This window comes from Tasmannia lanceolata, unplaced genomic scaffold (assembly GCF_043159265.1).
Source record: "Tasmannia lanceolata isolate RefF3 unplaced genomic scaffold, GAP_Taslan_0.1 ptg000005l, whole genome shotgun sequence".
Taxonomy (NCBI): domain Eukaryota; kingdom Viridiplantae; phylum Streptophyta; class Magnoliopsida; order Canellales; family Winteraceae; genus Tasmannia; species Tasmannia lanceolata.
In genome coordinates this window covers 1,894,031-1,918,487 of record NW_027518682.1, presented here as the reverse complement: position 1 = coordinate 1,918,487, position 24,457 = coordinate 1,894,031, and the positions used below count along the sequence as shown (strand labels likewise).

Sequence of the window (24,457 nt, the reverse complement as noted above, 5' to 3'; positions counted from 1 at the left end):
TATGTCGGGAGTTTCAATTTCTTTGTGGACAACCATGATTTGGGATGATTCGGGCGTTGCGGACATAATCTCTACTTGAACTTACGTGATAGGGGCCGCTAATAGGGCCTAAAAGCAGCACTAAATTTGGTCTGTCCTGTGAGTGAGGGAGAGTAATAGGGATGATAACTAAGTATTTGTAGGGCTTTTTACGTGGAAGGAGACTTCATTTCATTGGCGTTATAAGAGGGTGAGAGTGGAGGAGATGTGGTTAGGTGGTGTGAAGTTCTCGAGGGCCTTTGTTTTGCCTCGGTTTGTACAATGGGGTATCCAAATTTGGTACCACTACTATTCTTTCTAATATTCTCTTCCGGCCGTGTTGTTATATAGGCAAGTTAACAAAGCCTCGTTATTATGATTTATGAGACAAATTCACGAAGATTAGATTAATCTCATGAATTGACTACTCGTTGCTTGAATTATTTAAACAGCTGGTTTTTATAGTTTTGAATATCACTCATGCCCCCTTGCGGGACCTTGGAATTGATCCTCAACATTGATCCTGACGGCTCTGTCTGCGTTCTTATCATATCGATCATGTATACTAGAGGAAGTCATTCCCGTCAATTTGCCATGTTGTGATGGGGTTGGGGACCACCATCTCTGCCCAAATCCATTCATTATGGTGGGCCCCACTAATTTACGCCCATGAGTGAGCCCACCATCTACACTCAATTCTATGCATAGGATGAGGTCTATCATTTTACGCCATGTTCTAATGGGATGGTACCACCAACTACACTCAAACCTGTGCATAGAGTGAGGCCCACCATTTGAACTCTGATGGGGTGGGTCCAAATGGTGCTCAGATCAACTTGTTCCACTTGGTCCCCCATTAAGTGTCATTGGGTTTCACCATGAAAAGATAAATGGGAGAGTTGATAAAAATTGACAAGAAAGTTTTCGTGATTGAGGTAAAAATGGAGATCAACCCTCATTTTGGGGTGTTTATACCAACTATTCTCATTTGTCAAAGGGGAGAATTTGGGTCCTCTGGAACCCCACAATCATTCAGTTGACAATCTTCTTCATTACTATTATGATCCTAAGTGGTTTAAGGGCCTAGTCTAATGCATTCCATCATTCCCAGGGTTTTGGTGTATTAGTTAGGTACCTAACATTTAGGATCAGAACCAACAGCACATCTACATCTAGTGTGGAGACAGGCTTCAAAACCAAAAAATTGGGGTAGAACAGATCCTTCTGTGACTGACATTCACTTCTTCAACCAATGTATGACTGTTCTGTCCTCAAACTTAAAACAATGGGGAACAGTTAAAAACCAATGTTTCATACCATACTCCCCTCATAAATTAAACACATTACCGGGATCACATAGATTACAATCCTGATTGTACAGATTCACAAATCGTTGGGGGGGTCTAATTATCTCGCTGCTTTCATCAAAATTTGAAGCTGTTTGTAATTTTGATGAAGTCCCTTTCAAGCAGGAAGCTTTAACTTCTGATGATTTTTCCAGCTGAGTCACACATGAAATGAGAAAAATTTGTCAGCATGGAGGCATTCTTCTAAAAGTTACCTTAAAGAAAGTTCAGGAGATGAGAGAAACCACTGTACCTTTTTATATAGTAATAGACGAAGTCTACATAGAGTGCTGTCTGAATCTAAAAGTTTCCTTAAAGAAAGTTCAGGAGATAAGAGAAACCACTGTACCTTTTTATATAGTAATAGAAGAAGTCTACGTAGAGTGCTGTCTGAATCAAGCCTGACACCCAAGCTGCAAGTGCAATTAATTTAAGAACTCTTGTTGTAATTTATATAAAAAAGACATTTCGAGTAAGATAAAGACGTACTCAAGTGTAAGAAGAGGTAACTTACTTATCCAGAGGATCTGGCGTTTCTCAATGAAGAAGCGATAAATCCAGTTAAGTAAATATAGCGCACGATAAGAGCTACAGAAGTGATTACAATAGATGTTACAGCGGTCCAATAGCTTTGATAGATAACCCAGAAAAACAAACCCAGCATGTCAAAAATGTATATACTTCAACCAATTTAAGCGAATTTTCCCAAGTGCTAATGCGGGGAAGATTTTTGTGGACAGTATTTTTTTTAATCTTAAACTGTTGTTGTACATATTTCTCTGAAGTGACTCCCTGATTCTATTGGAACAGAGCTCCGGTGCGAAGTAGCATGGACCACCTCCACACTGGTTTGCATGAATACAACAATAGGTGTTAACATTATGTGGCATGAAGTAGATGCAAAAAAGCTGTTCCTGCCAGTAATCTACAATAAGGTTGATCGACAACATCTATAACCTTCTTGCATCTTTTGTTTAATCCATCATATAAGGTGAAACTTTAGTTCCTGAAGACTCGCCCTTCCAAAGAAGAGTCCATAAGTAATGCAACTCTTGTGACGTATCTGACCGATCTCATAAGGTACCAGTTTTATATGGGAGCCCTTCCTTCGCTAGCGCTTGGAAGCAAGCTACCCTCCAATCTATGGTTGATCAGTCTCTCATCATCTATCGTCGCATCACGCCTGTTAAATTTAGGATTTCACTAATCTCCGATATTTACAATTAACAATAACTAGTGCTTAAATAAGCACTTGAAGATAAAAATGGGAGATAAAGATAAAAAGATCATCCTAATCTAAACCGGAGATAAAGATAAAAAGATCATCCTAATCTAAACCAACTTCCCTAATCCACCACATCCTAATCTAAACCAACACCCCTAATCTACCACCAAATGATAAACGACAAGATCTTATCATGATCTGATTGACAAATCTTAACACGCACCCTCAAACTTATATTGATTGAAAATCTGTATACGTTTGCTTACAATGAAAATTCCCAAATTGATTGCAATAAAATGTCTCCAACACACATAGCAGCGTATTGCCAAATCTTGCAGTGTAATGCACACCCGAGTTGATGATGAAGGACCATTTGTTGACTGTTGGTTCTTGCCAAATGCCAAATGTCCTCTTATGCCCATTGCCGAAAGGAAATCGCTAACAAGATGAGCAGCGAAGAGAGACTAAAGGCCTTGATTGGCAAGCCTACATGAAATGGGTCAATATGGACCAATGCCAAAATTGGTAAAAATGAGCCTCGATGGGCAAAGAGGCCATAGGTCGGCTTTTAGTACCGATCCTCATGGAAATGGAATGACTCTTCAGGGCACGCACTTCAAGGGTTAGAGGGACTGAAGCAACTCAACTGAGTAGAGTACCTATGTCTTATATTGATTGAAAATCTGTATACGTTTGCTTACAATGAAAATTCCCAAATTGATTGCAATAAAATGTCTCCAACACACATAGCAGCGTATTGCCAAATCTTGCAGTGTAATGCACACCCGAGTTGATGATGAAGGTCCATTTGTTGACTGTTGGTTCTTGCCAAATGCCAAATGTCCTCTTATGCCCATTGCCGAAAGGAAATCGCTAACAAGATGAGCAGCAAAGAGAGACTAAAGGCCTTGATTGGCAAGCCTACATGAAATGGGTCAATATGGACCAATGCCAAAATTGGTAAAAATGAGCCTCGATGGGCAAAGAGGCCATAGGTCGGCTTTTAGTACCGATCCTCATGGAAATGGAATGACTCTTCAGGCACGCACTTCAAGGGTTAGAGGGACTGAAGCAACTCAACTGAGTAGAGTACCTATGTCAGGCACGCACCTCAAATAGAGGTACCTCAACTGAAATGGAAAATGAAAGAAATGAAAACTAAGGAAAAATAGGTAGGAGAACGATAACTAGCGGCAGAACATGGACAACAATCAATGGCAAACATCAAAGGTCAAATGGAACTTTTTCAAAAGAAATTAGACAGTGTGTACACAAAGAGGGCTGCAAATATCAATAGTGGGGGATTAGAATACTCGGACTAAAGACAAATGAATGAGGTGTGTTAATAAGGTTGGGGTAGAACTTTGGGTAAAAGCAAAGGGAGTGTCTTAATAAGGATAAGGGATCAAAAGGCAGGATGGAATTTTTTTTTGGAGATAAAATGGAGAAGGGTGTTGATATCAAATCTAGGTCTATGGAAATTACAAAGGACATAGACCGGTTGCAAGAATCAACGTTAAGGGGAGCTAATTCTTCCATCTTTCACACACTAACCAAGCAACCAACAAGTACTTGATAAGCTGAGCCAACCAAAGGAACTGACAAAAGTAACAGGTAAACTTTTGCTTTTCTTGAGCATTTGGGTTTAGTGTTTATGCTTCTTCTTTTGTACTTGATGAGGTCAACCGACCGAAGGTGGGTTTGACGCTACAGAGATAAGGAGGTGGCTGAGATTTATGAAGGGAGAGGAGTTTTCTGCCACAAAGGTTGAGAAATCAACAGCTCGGACAAAAAGGTCTTGGGCCATATTGTTGACTGAGGTATGAAGAAGGTTCTCCACGGGACAAAAGAGAGTGGCTGAACTCCCAAGCTCGAATGGAAGCTCTCAAGCCTTGATTCCACCAAATACAGTAGACGACAAAGATGAAATAGAAAGACTGCTTATGTTGTGGTCGATTTGCAGCAAGTGCTGGGGATTGTGATAGGGTTTGATGATGGCCCGGCGGACGGTAGTTCTAGCGGAATAGCCATCCACCGGAGAACGGCATTTTATGTGTTGTGCTCAATGAAGGGTGGGATCTACCTGCTCTGATACCATGTTAAATTTAGGATTTCACTAATCCGATATTTACAATTAACAATAACTAGTGCTTAAATAAGCACTTGAAGATAAGCATGGGAGATCAAGACAAAAAGATCATCCTAATCTAAACCAACTTCCCTAATCGACCACATCCTAATCTAAACCAACACCCCTAATCTACCACCAAATGATAAACGACAAGATCTTATCATGATCCGATTGAAAAATCTTAACAACGCCCTGCCGGAGCACTATGCAGAGCAGCAACGGCACGTCACTACCACGCGGACCAGCAGCAAGCAAGCGAGACAAGAAAGCCCTATTAGCCCCTATCATGTAAGTTCAAGTCAAGTAACAAGGTCAAGCACGCGTGAAAAAACAAGCTTGTCACATTAATAGATGAATGCTTTCTCCAATTTAGCCTAGCAGCAAGTAAACGACATATTTTTGACAATCAAACCTATAGGAAACAACAAGCATATGCATTCCAGTGAATTCCAGTGTCCATCACAACCTTGCCACATAGAAAATGTGTATGCTGCCTCCACAGCTTACAGTCATCGCCAGGAACCTACAAACAGACAGGAAGTAAAGAACCTGAGGGTAGCCTTAGTGACTGTTACCCTCTTGGGGAGTGATATATATCAGCCTAAACATCCTGCCAATGTTGCTCTCAAAATGCCTCCCAATGAGATCTCAGTACCTTTTCCTTACAGGTCCCAGTACCTTCTATACTAGTGGAAGCCCCAAAGGATTAGGAAAATCAAACCACCAGAAATTGAAAATCATGTTCTCTAATGGATTCTGATACCTTTTCTCTACAGGTCCCAGTACCTTCTATACTAGTGGAAGCCCCAAAGGATTAGGAAAACCAAACCACCAGAAATTGAAAATCATGTTCTCTTATGAATTCTGATTGATTCAAACAATAGTTCTAGTTAAGCCAATGTGGATTGAAATAACATTTGCAGAGTTATAGTAACATTATATCATATTCTATTTTCTTTAACCCCATAGAGGGATTAATTCCATGAAAGAGTTTGTTTTTCCCCCACGCTTTATGTCACGTGAAGTAAAATAATGGAATGAAAGTTACATTCATCAAACGAATTAGAATTGGAAATAAAATCCTTAAAACATAACCTGCGAGGAAGATATCAGCCTTAACTTACAATTTCCTAAAGCATATTGTCCAACTATAATTGAGATAGAAATACTCACCACACAATCATAAAAGAAGGTATTCATGAAAGTAGCACGCATAACTCTTCCTTTTTCTTTTTCTTTTTGAAAAGTAACAGATCATATTCCAGCCGACCCCAACTAGTTTGGGACAAAGGCTTAGTTGAGTTGAGTTGAGTTGAGTTGTAACAGATTATATTTCAAATAAGAAGAAAAGATACATCCAAGGGGACAAGGTGTCCCCCAATCCCAAAACAAGACCTACCAAGGCTTATAACATCTGTTTACAGCCAAATGAAAGTAACATCCGTTTACTTCTGTCAATGAGAAGTGGTATCAATGAAAAATAAGCACACATAACTAGCTCTATGAATGAGGAGTGCAACCAACATACCCAAGCAGGAAAACATAATTTCCAGTCAAGTTGTCTATGTTTCTTGACTTTTGTAGCAATACCAGTTGAGGTAAGATTGAAACTGCTTCAAGGTAGAGTGAAAAGGTCCACAAAACCTGTCACATGAGATTTAGTTTCCATAACAGATAAAAAGGCAAAGCAAAAACAAAAAAGAATAGTGAATGAAATACGATATAGTAAAATGAGATTAACTCGATTGATGTCGTTTAGTATACATATGGACAAGCACATATGAAAACAACAAGTAAGCCCAATGGTTTCCACCTTGGCATTCCCATCTTATTTTGATGATTCCAATACACAAGTGATTTATGATCACTAATGTGTTTGATTGTCTAAGTTGTAGATCACATTGGTGCTAAGACAAGATTGCTTGGATTGAGGCCAAAGAAGCTCGCATTAAACCGCTTATGAAGGCCAAAGACATCAGAGATCCAAGACAAATGAAGACTTGAAGAATCCATTGAAGATCAAAGTTATATTAGATTGTATTAAGATCCAATCCTAGTTTAGGATTTTGAAAGGCATAATTAAGTAAATAAACACACATCCTAAATGTATAAGAGATTGTCCTTGTGGTGTTCCAACACCTTGGAACCCTCATAGCAATCCCAAGTTGGTGAGAAATTGGAAGCCCAAAAACAGAAGTGAAAATCTGCTCAACATAGGCTTCTCGGAACTCCGAGAAATCCTCGGAGCTCCGAGATTTGGTCCAGTAGACATTTTTTAAGTTCTGTTTGTATTCCCGGAACTCCGAGATTTTTTCTCGGAACTCCGAGAACACTAATAACGGTCAGATTTATATCCGTTGGTGTTTTTTCCAGAATTACCACTATGCCACCAAACGGTCATATTTGGGTTTTTCTATATATATGGGTATTCCCATCTTCCAAACTATCAATCCTAACACTCTTAAACTCCATTTGAACATCCAAAGAGTGAATCAAACTTGATTATGCCTCTCATCCTCTAAAGCTTAGGATTTGGATCATAGGCTAAATTTGTACATCTTCTACAATTCTTGTAAATCCTTATGAGGGATTTTTTGTTCTTTCTTTCTTATCAAGAACGTTGTATCGGGCGAGTGTTCGGAGAAGCGTAGCCCACTCTCCGTGGTGAAGATTGCCACCAAGGTTAAAGGTAATTGGAATTTGTAATCGGCACCGATCTTTGCCGAAGTTAAGAAGATCACATAGTGAAGCCATCAACGGGTTTGGTTGGTGGAGTGGAGTAGGCCTCGCGTTTGGAGGATCGAACCACTTTAAATCCCGGGTGCAATCTCTCTTACTCTTGCTCTTTATTTGCATTTGCACTTTAGATTTAACTTGCGTGGTTGAATTTTACTGTTGATCTCTTAATTTCCAAAATTGGGTTTGAGTTTTCAAAAGAGTTAAAACTTGTTAGCAACCTAAATTCTTCCCTCCTCATAAGTTGCCGTACTCGGGACCACCCTTGGAATTTCACTTGGTATCAGAGCAAAGGCTCTTAAAAGATTTTCTTTTCTATAAATCTTTGGTAAATTTTTCTTTAAAAATTTCAAACAAGGGAAAGATCATAAGATCTTTGGCAACTTTCTAATTGTGAAATGGCGGATAGAAATGGAACCGAACTTCCAGAGGGTCATTCCACAACTAGACGTCCCTTCTTTGATGGGTTCAACTATGGACATTGGAAGACAAGGATGTGCATCTATCTTCTTTCGATAGATGTGGAACTTTGGCACATTGTTGAAAATGGATACATGTTGTCTTCCAAACCATTTGAAGAATGGAATGTCGTAGAAAAAAGGCATGCAAATTTAAATTACAAAGCTATAAATTCTTTGTTTTGCGCCCTATCTACAGAGGAGTTTAATCGAGTTGCTCTTTTTGATTCCGCCAAGGTTATTTGGGATACACTTGCCGTTACCCATGAGGGAACATCTCAAGTTAAGGATTCCAAAATAAACTTGTTAAAGAGCAAATATGAAATGTTTAGAATGGATCAAAACGAAAGCATTTCCGAAATGTATACCCGTTTTTCTAAAATTTCTAATGAACTAGCTAATCTTGGTAAATCTTATCCTACTGATGAGCTTGTGAGTAAGTTGCTTAGGTCTCTTCCTCCATATTGGGATCCAAAGGTAACCGCCATACAAGAATCAAAGAATCTCAAGACGCTAACCATGGAGGAGCTTGTAGGATCTCTCATCACCCATGAGATGCTCCTCACTAGCCGACAAGAGGAGAAGAAGCCGAAAGAGAAAGAAAAAGAGAGTCGATCTCTAACTCTAAAAGCCTCCAAAGCGAACTCATCATCCTCTAGCGAGGCGGATAGCGATGAAGAAGAAACTTTAAGAAAATTTAAAAGCTTATGGAGAAAGAAACATAAAAAGGATAAAAAGAAGAAGAAAGAAGAAAGCGAAGTTGATGGAGCTTTAAGATGCTACAATTGCAAGAACATTGGACACAAAAGACCGGATTGTCCACTTCTCAAGTCGTCTTCCTCAAAGTACAAGGGAAAGAAGGATTGGAAGAAGCACAAGGCTCTTGCCGCCGGTTGGGATGCTTTGAGCACCTCGGGACAAAGCTCAAGTGAAGGGGAAGAAAAGAAGGATGATCTTTGCCTCATGGCACTCCCCCATGAAGTTGAGGTAAATTCTAACCCCTCTTGTTATTCATCTAGTAGTGATAGTGAAAAAATATCATATGATGAATTGTGCTCAACCTTGCACTCTCAAATTTCTAAAAATAAAGTTCAAAAGAAATCAATTTCAAAATTAGAAAATGAACCTAATTTTTTGAAAAATGAATCTTCTTCCAAATCTCAAGCACAACTTGAAAATTTTAAACTTGAGATTGAAACCTTTAAGGGTTGTTTGGATGAGAAAACTTGCCAAATTGCAAAACTCCAAGATGTGGCAAGCTCTTCCAAATCTTATGAAGATGAATTTAATGATTTTCTAAATCAAATAACCCATCTTCATAATGAAAATGAAAGGTTAAGATTATGTCTCCATGGATTCTTAAATGGTGACAAAATTATTGACATAATCTTACAGAAGACTAGTCAAAGACCTAAACATGCATATGATAGGACTAGCGTATCTAACCCTCATGTTAGATGCCATTATTGTGGAATAAATGGTCATTACCAATTCCAATGTGCATCTAAGATTAGGAATAGTGTTGGAACCAAGAAATCTTGGGTTCCCAAAGCCCCCATATGATTATCTTCATATGTGCTTAAATTAGGGGCTTTTGCTTTAAAATTGAATATCTTTTTCAAAGTTAATTAAATATCCCCCTCTTATGTTGAATAAAAATTCTAAATAGGGGGAGTTCTGGGTTTGTATTTTTCCTTGAAAAAGGGGGAGTTTTAAATTGCATATTTCATCCCTTTGTTTCTCTTTTACCCCAATCTTTTTTATTGATGCCAAAGGGGGAGAGCATTCTACTGAAAGGAAATAAATGTGCTTTTTATTGGAAAATCTCTTGTGCTTGTCATCATCAAAAAGGGGGAGATTGTAAGCCCAATGGTTTCCACCTTGGCATTCCCATCTTATTTTGATGATTCCAATACACAAGTGATTTATGATCACTAATGTGTTTGATTGTCTAAGTTATAGATCACATTGGTGCTAAGACAAGATTGCTTGGATTGAGGCCAAAGAAGCTCGCATTAAACCGCTTATGAAAGCCAAAGACATCGGAGATCCAAGACAAATGAAGACTTGAAGAATCCATTGAAGATCAAAGTTATATTAGATTGTATTAAGATCCAATCCTAGTTTAGGATTTTGAAAGGCATAATTAAGTAAATAAACACACACCCTAAATGTATAAGAGATTGTCCTTGTGGTGTTCCAACACCTTGAAACCCTCATAACAATCCCAAGTTGGTGAGAAATTGGAAGCCTAAAAACAGAAGTGAAAATCTGCTCAACATAGGCTTCTCGGAACTCCGAGATTTAGTCCAGTAGACATTTTTCAAGTTCTGTTTGTATTCCCGGAACTCCGAGATTTTTCTCGGAACTCCGAGAACACTAATAACGGTCAGATTTATATCCGTTGGTGTTTTTTCCAGAATTACCACTATGCCACCAAACGATCATATTTGGGTTTTTCTATATATATGGGTATTCCCATCTTCCAAACTATCAATCCTAACACTCTTAAACTCCATTTGAACATCCAAAGAGTGAATCAAACTAAGCTTAGGATTTGGATCATAGGCTAAATTTGTACATCTTCTACAATTCTTGTAAACCCTTGTGAGGGATTTTTTGTTCTTTCTTTCTTATCAAGAACGTTGTATCGGGCGAGTGTTCGGAGAAGCGTAGCCCACTCTCCGTGGTGAAGATTGCCACCAAGGTTAAAAGTAATTGGAATTTGTAATCGGCACCGATCTTCGCCGAAGTTAAGAAGATCACATAGTGAAGCCATCAACGGGTTTGGTTGGTGGAGTGGAGTAGGCCTCGCGTTTGGAGGACTGAACCACTTTAAATCTCGGGTGCAATTTCTCTTACTCTTGCTCTTTATTTGCATTTGCACTTTAGATTTAACTTGCGTGCTTGAATTTTACTGTTGATCTCTTAATTTTCAAAATTGGGTTTGAGTTTTCAAAAGAGTTAAAACTTTGTTAGCAACCTAAATTCTTCCCTCCTCATAAGTTGCCGTACTCGGGACCACCCTTGGAATTTCACAACATGTGCATGTGTGCAAAGAGCCAAAGACATGAAAAGAAAATGTCTATGCTAAATGAGCAACATTCAAAACAACAAGAGTTTCTCCAACGGAAAAGGAATGGAAGTAGAAGCCTGCAATAGAACACGCATCATTTCTTGCTATATTTACAGCTACTGTGCAACTTCCTTCCATTTTTATATCCTTGAAGATGCCAACCTAAGTGATCGGATTTAGCTTTTCAATGTTGAGTTTCCCCTGATCCCTTTCATTGGACAATCAAGCAACTAATGACTAATTGTCTAGCGCCACCTAGGTAACGACTTCCAGATGCAGTATCAATGAAATTGCTAACTTGAAAACTTTCATTTAGCTTTCAGCTTGAAACATATATTACCACTTACATAGTTATGAAAATATTTCTCTTGTGTATTTGTTGGTTTAAAATTTCCAATGGGTAAAAGAAGACCATAAACAATGAAATTGGATAAGGATGGTAGTTGTTCATAATTTCAAAGCAGCTCAAGTATCACGAATGGTTCACTAAGCTACAACACCAAACATAAAATCTGTATATATCAGATAATGGAAGTTTCAAGTAAAAATATAGAACAAAATGAACGAGAATTTTTGAATTTTTGAAATCCAACAAAAGGATGGTTTTATTACATAGCTAGATAATATTTTAAATTGGTTCATTTACCTAATGCTGTAACAGAAGGAAAAGTCATGGCAGAAGAGGTTTTACCTCAGTTACAGTAAAAGCATGGTTTATCATGAGGGCCAGCAAAGCGCAAGGTAGAACAAGAAAAAAATGGCGAAAAGCATCTTCATCCCTGTTATATGTTTGCCGAACAACCTTGTGATACCTCATATACCATACGATACTAACTGAAGTACCAAGGAAAACTAGCTTCATTACTGTGTTGTAGAAGGAGACGTAATTTGTGAATAAGTCAAGATACCGAGTGGCAAATACTATAACATAGAGTTCTTGCGTTTTAAGTGATATGCCTGTTTCAAAAACGGATAAGAAAAGTCAGAAGTCAAGCAGGGAGAGAATATCAAAAATTAAATGCTATCTTGTACAGAAATATTATGATATGAAAGTACGAATCATTATGTTCTGCCCGTCCATTAAAATGCTAAATGTAATCTAAAGTAAAAGAATTTGGGAACTACTGGAACACTGGATTCATGTTGGGTCTTGGGAAGCTTCTTTTGATAAAGATGTTAATCTAATGGTGATAATTTAGGAACTGTTTGTTTGAGATTGTGACAACCGATTGTAAGCCCCAAACCTATTATCGGACTCAAATTTAAATAAGGGTCTGTTAGTTTTAGATTGTGACAACCAATTGCCACCATACTGATTATTGGACTCAAAATTAAACGGACGAACAGGGGCGTAAATGAGTATTTGTTATGCCCTTGCCATTTCATCTAGGGACTCTAACAGCAGATCACACATATTATCTCCACATCTATGCATATTTTTTTCTCAATGTGCATTTTCCCATGATAATTTTTGCGTCATCTGGCATATGGAATTTCACCCCAACATGTTATCTGCTATGGATTTTGTTATTACTCACATTTTCAGGGAAGGTAATCTTGTTGCAGGAAGCTTGGCCAATCATGCTTGGGAATCATGCTTGGGATACCAACGTTAATGCAGTTTACTGGGATGGGGCTACTCTCCCCAAAAACTCTAGAGTTGTTAGATGCGATCAATTGTATCCCTCATATTGACACAAAATAAGTATTTGTTTTTTTTTTTTTTTGGTAAAGGGGTTTTATTTTTCCTCTTCTTGTATCTTGATGGGTTAGAGGCAAGGTTTCTATGTCCTCCTCTTGTAACTATTTTTTCTTATCAATTAAATTTAAGCTCCCGCCCCTGGTTCCTAGATGAATTCCGGGTTAAAGTAAAATTCAACCCAACAAATGAAATAGGACAAAAGAAATTTTCTAACAGTACAAAGCTTATGTCATGAAGTGCTTCTTTCCAACTACGGATAAGTTCCCTGAGTCCATTCCTCAACAGTCATCTCATCTTACAATCTTGTTCTGAGATACTAAGGAGTCAAAACTTGGGCAATTTGCTTGATTCCTAAAAATTATCTGAAATTATATATATATATATATATATATATATATATATATATATATATATATATATATATATATATATATATATACTAACAAAATTAGCCAAGGCAGATTTTTACAGAAACAAACGATTGGTGGAAAGTGAAAGTGCTCTTTGTAACTTGTGAAGGATTTTTCAAACTCGGAAAATCCAATGACCAATTTCTGAAGTCCCATTCAAGTCTTAAAAAGAGTTACAAATAATGCTTTTTCCATTTTCCATTAAACACTAGTACAAAAAATGGGATATGTGAAGGCATAGAAAGAAAGAAAGTTGATGTCTGGGTCTGTGACTCTGTACACTCTATAGCTTTCATCAAGTAAAAGGGTCCCACGTCCTATGGAATAACAAAACTACCATTTTTCCCAAATACTTTCTGCGTTAACTGTCATTGTAAATCGAACAACTGATTCAGAAACACACACTAAAAGAAAAACCCAGAAATATTTTCAACAGAATACATCATGGAGAAGATTAAAAAGAAAAGAGAAACGGAATCAAACAAAGAATAAAAAAGTAAAGTAAGAGGGGTGGGGGAGAGGAAATACCAGCGCAAGATTTCATAGTACGGATCTTGAGAAGGAGCAGGATGATGCTGAGGAGATGGGTCATGTCCCCTGCTAGCCTGAACACATTCATCTCTGATAGAAAAACAAAAAAGAACCCTACTTCTCTGCTCTCTCTCTCTTTTTCTCTTTTTGTGTATGTTTCCCTCGCTCTCTTTCTAAAAACAACGCCTTCGGGGAGGAATGGGGGGTACAAGTACAATGCGGTCAAGCAGGGCACGTTATTACAACGGTGGGGCCCAGTTTTTTTTTTTCGAAATGTCTTGACCAGAAATGTCTTGACCAAAAATGTCTTCTCCACGTGGCAATCTTCTATTTGACACGTAGTCATTTGCCAGACGTTGACGTGTCGTGTTCTTATTGGTCCTGCAACGTCATACTTTCTTCGCTCGCATGCATAAGGCGAGTCTCCATTGGGAACGAAGCTTTAGCCCTTGGATTCCACCAACGGCTACGATTAAAGAAGACATGTTACCTTTCCAAGAAAATCGGAGAGAGAGCAAAAGTGTTGGGGCCCACTTGTTCAACTAGCCTGACCATGGATCAAAATCTACTTACTGGGCGTGAATACAGACCGTTGAATCCTCACCGTCCATTTAAGGGCTTATACGGGGGACATCTCGGATCACAGCAAGAATGTTTCGATGGGAAATCCCAGGTTCGAAGAGGAGAAATCTCACAGTCCATTAGCTTGAGATTTAAGAGGTCACCAATGCATTGGTGTCAAGACATACGAGAAATCAATGTTCCTTTTCTAAGTGAATCCAAGCAGGTAGATGGATCGAGAAACAAATCCTATTTATTCATGTTTGAATTCATTGATCCATCAAAAGGAACTAAAGAAAATACATACAGCCTTAATAAACACCGAAAACTTCGATTAAAATCGACATGTAGACTAAGAAAACCCGTTTCTCAGTCAGAATAATCTCAGCCACTCATGGGCAAGTGAAGGGGTTAATTTTGGGCGACACACTTAATCGTGACAGAGCTGATACAGCCTCTATCTACGCTCCCTATGGTCCATCACCAAAGGCATTTCGCGGCTGGTCTGTCGCATGTCAGAACAGCCACCTCGTGAATGGAGCTAAAAACACTAGCAATTCCCATCATACTTTTATAATAGCACTCCTCACTTTATTAAACACTTCTATTCGCAAAGGTGGGGGACTCAAAATCAATTCTCAAAATCCAAAACGAACAAAGAAACCATGAACCTTTGACTAATCGACATTTTCTTGCAGGGTAGCCATAAACTCAATTACAACTGTGAAGATACAAGTTATCAAAGATGGCCAGGAAACAAAGCCACACTCTTAAGCAGAGACGCATTTCTATGCACTTCCATCGGAGTTTTGTTCTACAGGATGGAAATGAAAACTCCACGATCCTTAATCAGAGCCCATTCTCACACAGACCTCAAAATAATACTTTTTTCCATAGAATGTCAATGGGCACAGTGCATATCATAACAAATGAAGCAACAGTTTAGTCTGTAAAACTTACAACTATTTTGATGCTCTTCTACAAATGGGTAGAAATTAGTATTTGCCATTAGTTTGGAAAGCATAATTAGGTTAGAAAAAATCATTATGAAAATACTGAGAGATTCTAACCTGAGTTTCTATCTCATGGCTTTATAACCAAAATTAGCCACAAAAAATGGGCCTTACAACAATCAAAACATGCTTAGCAGTTTTCTTATGAAAGTCGATTTGGAATCTAGAAAGGAAAAAAAAATAGACAGAGGATTGACTAGGATCAACGTTTTCTTCTTTGTGACACTTATTGGCAGCATTTGCAAGAGCTCCCAGTGTCCTCCTAACCACAGAAGTTTAGTTTCTTCATCACCTTGGCATAAGCTGGAGGGACGAGTGCGGGTTTTCTAAGTCTTCGTTTGGATTTCTTGGACTGCAACAACCATTGGAATACCATTAAATTACAAAGATGTTCATAATATCCAGAACAAGAAAAGAATATTTACTCTTAAATTATATCAAAATATCAGCGTAAACGTATGTCAGCATAAACTAATTCACTAAACATGCATCTACTAGACTGACTGGAACTCCTACAGTAAACATATCCAAACAACAGTAATACACAAAAATACTAAGATACTCATCATGCCATGTTTATTATCCGACAAACCTAAGCTAGATGGGTGAGATTTCTTCATGATTATACGATCCAGATGCTTCAAAAGGGGTGTTTCTCCTTGTAGACAAGAAATTTTTTAAAAGCCCTATTGGCCCTCGTACCGCGTGTGGTGCCTACAGCAGGTAGGCGCACTGCGGATGGTGCAAACCATAGGAATGCAAACCACGGGGGAAGCCACCGGCATAGCTGCCAGAGTAATGTAGTGAATACGAGAAGCGGTGTGTGACACAGAAGTGGAAAGCAAAGGGTCTAAGGAAGAGAAATGAAGGGTTATTGTAGGTAAGGAAGGAACATGAAGTGTACAGAAGCCTCAGTAAAAATAAACAAGAAGCACATAGAAAAAGATAGGTATAGTAGGTTACGAAAAAAAGATTAATATAGGTTAGGGTTACACTTACAAGTTACAAGTAGTTTTACATGACTTCAAGGCTGATTAGAATTACAAGTTTTAGGGATTTATAGTTTTACAACCTAGAAGTTTTATTCATTTTGTTAATTTAAAAAAAATGCACAAAGTTTATTTTAAACTTAAAAATAGTTAGCTTGATGTTTTATTCATTTTGTTAAGTTAAGTTTTATTTATTTTGTTTAGTTTTAGAAAAGAATTCATGTAAGTTTTATTTGAAGCTTATGAGTTTTTAAGTTTCAAATATAGGGGTTTTTAAAGGGAAGTGATATATCCGCCCCTTTTTTACTTGGGAAAGCCAGCAGCCGTGTATCTATGACTGAAGAGGGGCTGATGTACTTCAAGTGGGAAGGATCCAACGGGCCTGATCACCACGTACACTGAAGCTGGCTGTCCCATGTAAAGAAAAGGGGCGAATTTATCATTTCAAAAAAAAGATACTCCCTGACAAACTAATAAACTTTGCAATCCCTATTGTAAACATTTACACTTGCATCATTAACTATTTTTTCATTCATTTCAATTAAGTCCATCCGATAATGCCCTTTACAAGGATGATAAAAGACCTTGATTGCCAACTTTTCCAGGAACTCTACCAAACTCATATTTTTCTAATGGATGCCTCAAACTCCAACCCTCTTTATTCATTTCCAAGAACTTCAAAGAAAAAAAATAAATATATATATATATATATATATATATATATATATATATATATATATATATAATATAGAGAGAGAGAGAGAGAGAGAGAGAGAAAAGTGTAGCTACACCAACGGCTTAAAATACAGTGGGCCCCACATTGTTTGGGTGATGCAAACCATTCATTTGATGGGCCCTCACATAGATAGGGTGTGCCCAAAAAATCAGCTCCATAGGATCATCCCAACCCTACGATTTGTGGAGGCAAAAATTGACGTGTAAAAGCCTTCACAAATCTGTCCATTTTTGCCTCCACAGTTTGAAGGGTTGAGATCATCCAATGGAGCTGATTTTTTGGGCACACCCTATCAATGTGAGGTCCTATCAAATGAATGGTTTGGATCACCCAAATAATGTGGGCCCACTGTATTTTAAGCCGTCAGTGTAGCTAAGTTAGCTACACGTATGTGTAGCTTCACTTAACTCATATATATATATATATATATATATATATATATATATATATATATATATATATATATATATATATATATATGAGGAAACTGTTGGTGCGCTTAAGCGCCCAATCACATGGGGGCCCACTTTGTTAGGATGATCCAAAGCATTCATTTGAAAGGCCCTTACATAGATGGGGGGTGTACCAAAAATCAGCTCCATAGAATCATCCTAACCCATCCATTTGTGGAGGTCAAAATGGACAGACCATGTTTGTCCACAAATCTGCCCATTTTTGTCCTCCACAAATTGAGGGTTAGGATGATCCTATGGAGCTGATTTTTGGTACCCCCCTATTTACGATAGGGCCTTGCAAATGAATGGTTTGGATCACCACAGAAAATGTGGGACCCATGTGATTGGGCGCTTAAGCGCACCATAAGCTTGGTGAGCTTAAGCGCACCAACAGTTTCCTCTCTCTCTCTCTCTCTCTCTCTCTCTCTCTCTCTCTATATATATATATATATATATATATATATATAGATAGAGAGAGAGAGAGAGAGAGTTAAGTGAAGCTACACATACGTGTAGCTAACTTAGCTACACCGACGGCTTAAAATATAGTGGGCCCACATTGTTTGGGTGATCCAAACCATTCATTTGATAGGCCCTCACATTGATAGGGTGTGCCCAAAAAATCAGCTTCATTTAAGGGTGTCAATTTTGGCTCGGGCTCGGAAGCTCGCTCGAGCTCGGCTCGAATCCTTAACGAGCCGAGCCCGAGTTAGGCCAGGCTCGGCTCGGCTCGTTAAGAATTTAATATATTTAAATATATATATATATATATTATATATTAATATATATACTAAAAGGGTTGTCCAGGGAGTGAAAGGGGGAGGCAAAATATGTCACTTCTTTTTTGGAACCCCATTTGTTACTTGGACCACCCCCCGTAGTGTAAATAGAGTAGTCAAATTACACTAGATAGGGCTGTCCAGGGAAGATGAGGGGTGTGAATTTAATATAACCCGAGCTCGATAAGGCTCGCGAGCCTGACCGAGCCGAGCCGAGCCCTAGCCCGAACCGAGCTTTTGAGCTTAACGAGCCGAGCCGAGCCGAGCCTGGCGAAGCTCGGCTCGTTTACACCCCTAGCTTCATTGGATGATCCCAACCCTTCAAACTGTGGAGGCAAAAATGGACAGATTTGTGAAGGTTTTCACACGTCCATTTTTGCCTCAACAAATCGTAGGGTTGGGATGATCCTATGGAGCTGATTTTTTGGGCACACCCTATTTATGTGGGGGCCCATCAAATGAATGGTTTGCATCACCGAAACAATGTGGGGCCCACTGTATTTTAAGGCGTCGGTGTAGCTAAGTTAGCTACACGTATGTGTAGCTACACTTTTCTCATATATATATATATATATATATATATATATATATATATATATATAGAGAGAGAGAGAGAGAGAGGAATATGTTCGTGCGCTCAAGCTCTAATAAGGAATGGTGCGCTTGAGTGCACCAATCACATGGGTCCCACAATTTCTGTGAGGATCCAAACCATTCATTTGCAAGGGCCTATCATAGATAGGGTGTGTACCAAAAATCAGCTCCATTGAATCATCCTAACCCCTCCAAAAGTGGAGGGCAAAAATGGGCAGATTTGTGGTCTGTCCATTTTGACCTCCACAAATGGATGGGTTAGGATGATCCTATGGAGCTGATTTTTTGTACACATCCTATCTATGTAAGGCCCTTTCTAGTGAATGCTTTGTGTCATCCTAACAATGTGGGCCTCAATGGTTTTTGAGCTCAAGCTCACGAATATGTTCCAACGCTCAAGCTCAGTCCTTTTCCTCATATATATATATATATATATATATGCATTTTTAAAAGTTTTGTGCAACAGTAAGGTTGCTCCATTGTGACCTAGTGGTCACGGGTTCGAGTCACGGAAACGGCCTCTCTGCAAAGCAGGAGTAAGGCTGCATACATCTAGCCCTCCCCAAACCCCGCAATGGCGGAAGCCTCGTGCACTGGGCTGCCCTTTTAAAAGTTTTACACCCTTTGGAATCAGGTGGGTCCAAAAACTGTCATTTCTCTACTCGTGTGCAACAAGTGAATCCTCAGCATCAACAAGACACCAGCCACAACGATACTCTCTCTTGACACAAAAATCATCCAAAACCTCATAGTTGTATTGATAGAGCCACCCTCTAATGAAATCGCGGCAAGAGCCTAAAGGAGTACGTCGCTCGCCTACCCCCCCCCCCCCCCCCCGCCCCTTTTTTCTGAAGTATGACCTAGAAAAGCATTTGATGGTTTTCTAGGTTTCTTGCGAGGCATGGAAGGTACTTTTATTTCAAATTGAGTTTCATCTCTTCCCAATGGATGATAGGACCTTGTCCATTGGTTTCTAACTGACGCTCAACACATATCCAAGGGCGTTTAGTTTGTCTCATAAGTGTCCCCTCTGCAAATCTGACTCACCATGTGTCCGCCATCTTGTACCACGTAGCAGTCAAAATCCATGTTGGTGAATGGTGAGCCAACCCATAAAGACCCTTGGTTCAAGTCGACCGTCAAAAGCAGGAGCCTCTACATTTAACTTCTTGATAATGTCTCAAGCCCGATCTTCTCTATCCTCTCCAAGGTTTTAAATCTCGGTTTCGGTTTCGGTCATCACCGAAACCGAAGGGTTTCGGTACGAAATTTCAGACGAAATTTTGTAAAAATTTCACCGAAATTTCACCGAGATTTCCGAAATTTTACTGAAACGAAACGTTTCGGCCGAAATTTCCGAAACGTTTCGGCGAAATTTGGTACTTTTCCGACTCACTGTGAATTTCGTTTCGTTTTCCACCGAAACCGAAATATTTCGGCCGAAACGAAACGTTTCGGCCGAAATTTAAAACCATGATCCTCTCTCGCTCTCCAACTCATCCCAATCTCCAGGAGGGAGATCATGTCGAGGTCCGTGATCCTGAAAAGAGCTATAACCCTGGAGATGGGGGTACTCCTGTCACAGAGAGTAGCCCGAATAATGGGTATCCTCAGATCGTGTAGCATAACCCCGATGATGGGGATATTCAAGTCGTAGAGCATAACTCGAAAGTTGGGGATATTGAAATCGTGGAGCATAACCCAGGCGTGGGTGCCTAAAAGGCAGGTGATGACTTTGCTACCTAGGTGACTTTAGTTTGACGTGAGGAGGTGTAGGTGCAGATACAGTCGCAAGTACCTCCAGAGTCTATGCAGCCCGTGGAGTCTCTGTGGAAATCTTGGTTAGTAGAATCCACACAATCCAGGTGGAATTGCAACCCTTAAATTTTGGCATTCAAGCCTTTCAACAACTCAACTATCTGGCTGGGTTCCATCAGACTCAAGTGGTAATCAAGACCACTATATATGCGCATAGAATAGAAGCCCCAAGGAGGAAAAGAACACCAATCTTGGGAAGAAATAATAAGAATGTGTGTGAGAACTTATAAAACCTAGGTTCTGACACTAAATCTGAAGTAGGACGAATCACATGCTAGTCCTAAACAGTGGAGTCCAAGTCAACAGGATATCAGAAATGATTTTTTGCATGGAGAATGATTTCTTGGTAGGTGTAGTGGCTTAATTACATGTTCCTGAGGTCATGGATTCGATCTCATCCTACCTACCAGGAAAAAAAAACTGCAAGTGGTATCAAAAAAAGGCATTTGCAGATCAATGAATGCCCTCCAGTGTGGTTTATCACTCTCTTCAGTACCTCACAAAATGAAGGTTTTTCTAACGGGGCATTCATCTTGGCAAACTGCACCTTGAATGCATTTAATAGCCTGAAGGCACTCATATGGGGCTCCTTGCCTTGTGATGGTGTAGGTTTCAGCCTTGCACAATGTTCAAGGACTGCTTTATGGACATCTCATCATTTACTGTGTCCCCACATATAAGAAACTATCCAACCTTTTGTTTTCTTGATTAGCAGCTTTGTATTTGACCACCTCGGTCACTGGACCCCACCCTTTTTATTACTATAATCTCACCATTAAAAACTAAAGGCCATTCCTGTCATTTGATGATTCATGGTTCTTTGCCAGTGATTCCTTCTAATGAAGTCAAAGGAAGCAGGATGACAAGATTGTCAAGCTAAGTGCAAATATAAACAATGACGCCAGGTAGCACCACAATGTGTTTCGATACAAACTGTGCATCGGGTGGATAACCATACAACCACCAATATTCTACAGATACAGAATGTGATCCACACGTGAGAAATTAAGCAATACAAGGGAAGATGAAGCTTGAGCCATACAACCGCCAATGTACTACAGATACATAATGTGATCCACACGTGAGAAATTAAGCAATACCATGGTTTTAAATTTCGGCCGAAATCCGGAATTTCGGTCGGGACCGAAACCGAAATTTGGAATTTCGCAAAATACCACCGAAATTTGGAATTTCGCGAAATACCAAATTTCGGCTGAAATTTTAGAATTTCGATAATTTCGGCCGAAATAATCGAAATTAATTAAATATTATTTTTTAATTAATACCGAATTTCGGCCCGAAATTTCGGATTTCGGTGGGGTCCAAAATCGGTACCGAAACCGAAATTTAAAACCTTGAGCAATACAAGGGAAGATGAAGCTTGAGGGACTAGAGGTGCATGCAATCCTGAAATATCCAAAGCTAAATATTCTACAGATGTCAATTCTAAAGATTTACCCCTTCACCTTTTGATTTCTCAAAGGAATCTAATGTCTAACGGGACTTAGATCTCTCCTCGATGGGGTAAGGATTTTCAAAAGTCGGGTTTTCGGTCTCCCCCCTGTCCCCGTGTTTATCGCCAGTGGTGATTCTTCTAATGCTATTTCACAGGCAGAAGGCAGAAGGCAGAAGGCAGAACTAAAAGAAGTATGTGAGCTTGGAAGTCACCAGCATACACTGACGGGATTGTGGACTGTTGCAAGGTTCTAAAAGTTTCATTCTCTAACATTCCTAGATTGGCCAATGAGCTACCCGATATATTAGACAAGTTGAGTGTTCGTAGGGATGTGACGTATGAGGGGCAACTTCTGTCCCCTTTGTAATCATCTCTTCTTTTTTTGAACGGTAAAGAATTTCATTAATAGGACCAAGATGGTCAAGAAGATGATGTACAAGTAGAATAAAAATACAACCAAAACAACAAACAAGGGGCAATGCTTAAGGAGGGAGGAAATCGTATTGCTCCAATGAATCCAAATGGACTCCGCTTTTAGCTAGTTTGTCAGCCTCCCCATTGCTCGATCTCCTGACATGGCTTTTAGCTAGTTTGTCGGTGTGGCTACAATCATCTTTTCTTCTTAATGCATTCTGTTATCACAACTCACAAGGAATGGGAATGTGTGATAATAATCTGAGCATTCATGCTGAACGACAATGCCCTACATTCACATTACAGTCTGCAATCTACATCAATGATAATTTGAAGATTCATGCTAGACAGTAACGCCAAATAGATTTAATAACATTTTGTGAATAATTACCAAAGAAAAGTTGTGCTAATTGCTGATCAAATGTTTGTCAAGAACAAGAGAATTTCGTTACTTTGATGTTATCGTACAGATTTTAAATGCTGGTGAAACTGCTTTCTCTACCAGACTGTCTACTACTGTAACATCAGCTTAATACCTAACAACTGATTAAATTCTCATGTATCTCCGACTACAATTCAAATAGTATAAAAAAAATTCTAAATCATCCACACAAAAAATGAGATAGAATACTGTTCCGAAAACCTAAATTTACTGACCTTCAAATGAGCATTATGCCGTTTCCCTTCCCTCCACCTACGAATCTGCCCGTCTCTCATGGTTCTAAATCTGGACTTATACGATCTGAGAAAATGGAACTTAAAAGAATCAAAGACCAGAAAATTGACAAAGATTATAACAAGAAAAATGAACCAAATGAATACAAATAAATAAATAAAGACCTACGCATATGATTTCATCTTTGTTTTCTTCAACTTGGAAGTAACCGGAGTGACTGGCGATCTCTTTTTCTCCTTCTTTTTCGATGCAAAACCACGCCTTTGATTCATCTAAATCAATGTCATAAATCCACAAGAACAAAAAAAAAAGGGGGAACTATCATAATATAATCTCTCAAAATTCACACAGAAACAGAAGAAATGTAGAAAAAAAAAAAAAAAAAAAAAACTTACGAAAAGCAATGAAGGGCGAAACCCTAACCCTAGGAGCTGAAACTCGGTTTTTACAGAGAGAACGGATGTGAGCTTAAAGATCGATTTATTTACGGTGAATAACACAGGATTCTGAAGGTGGGGAGAGGAATAGAAGAAACGATTGGAAGGGGAGATATATGAGAGATTTTCCATGGAAAAATTGGCGAAAGGGCGAAGCTTGCCGCTCCATTTCTGCATCGTTTTCGCTGTCTGTTCCGCAGTTTTTCCCCTCTTTTCAGTGATAGCGGAAATAATGTTAGAGAGTCACTTTTCTATTTTATAAGGGTACTTTCGTCATACATGGACCAACCTTATTGTCGGATCACGGATGGATTTGGTATCCGGACCCATTAATTGGGCTTGAAATGGATTTGGGCTGTTGAAATTTTGGCCGAAGCTGTACTTGACTTTGGCCCATCGACATCCAGTGAAATATTGTGCCTAGAGTGTCATCAACCTGACTTGCCTTCCTTCTCTAGTCATTTAGATTAACAGGTTGAGTGCATTTAGTAAGCCCATGTCGCAACCCGATTAAGTCCATGTTCGTTTAAGATTATGACAACCGATTGTGTGTCCAAAACCAATTATTGGACTCAAAACTATGTTTAATTTTGAGAAATACAAAATTCATATTCGAACCCATATTTGAATTGAATCCAATTACTATTGATAGATCCTGAACAATTTGGACTCAAAGCATAATGTTAGGTCCTACGCATAGTATATGGGATTTGTAGATGCTCCAATAAGAGGGAATAATTCAAATGACTTTTTCCCATATTGGACTCAATAAATTTGATGTTTGTGGGATTTGATAAAAGTATTTTATCGATTATTTTGTTAAGATAATATTTATATAATAAATATCTTAGTTTGAAAATAAGATTTTCAAAGAATATTTTGCGTATCGAGTTAAC

General features: G+C 38.9%; 2 protein-coding genes across 3 annotated transcripts; both read right to left on the bottom strand.

The window, feature by feature from the left end:
* Positions 1–1,228: 1,228 nt before the first annotated feature.
* On the bottom strand, positions 1,229–13,853 carry LOC143877043 (ER lumen protein-retaining receptor-like). Of its 2 annotated transcripts, XM_077378765.1 has the most exons (6): positions 13,631–13,847; positions 11,682–11,947; positions 6,249–6,364; positions 1,879–1,952; positions 1,714–1,777; positions 1,229–1,519 (listed from the first exon to the last, which is right to left on the bottom strand). In XM_077378765.1, exons 1-6 carry the CDS (start codon positions 13,719–13,721, stop codon positions 1,483–1,485), a joined length of 648 nt encoding a protein of 215 aa, XP_077234880.1. In that variant the 5' UTR covers positions 13,722–13,847; the 3' UTR covers positions 1,229–1,482. The 2 variants fall into 2 exon arrangements, with proteins under 2 accessions (XP_077234880.1, XP_077234879.1); XM_077378764.1 differs by lacking the exon at positions 1,879–1,952 and having other exon boundaries at positions 13,631–13,853.
* Positions 13,854–15,255: 1,402 nt separating this feature from the next.
* Positions 15,256–23,802, bottom strand: LOC143876461 (Ribosomal protein L35). The gene is made up of 4 exons (XM_077378161.1): positions 23,520–23,802; positions 23,293–23,396; positions 23,106–23,190; positions 15,256–15,559 (listed from the first exon to the last, which is right to left on the bottom strand). The coding sequence occupies exons 1-4, from the start codon at positions 23,736–23,738 to the stop codon at positions 15,470–15,472; spliced, it is 498 nt and encodes a 165-aa protein (XP_077234276.1). The 5' UTR covers positions 23,739–23,802; the 3' UTR covers positions 15,256–15,469.
* Positions 23,803–24,457: the final 655 nt, after the last annotated feature.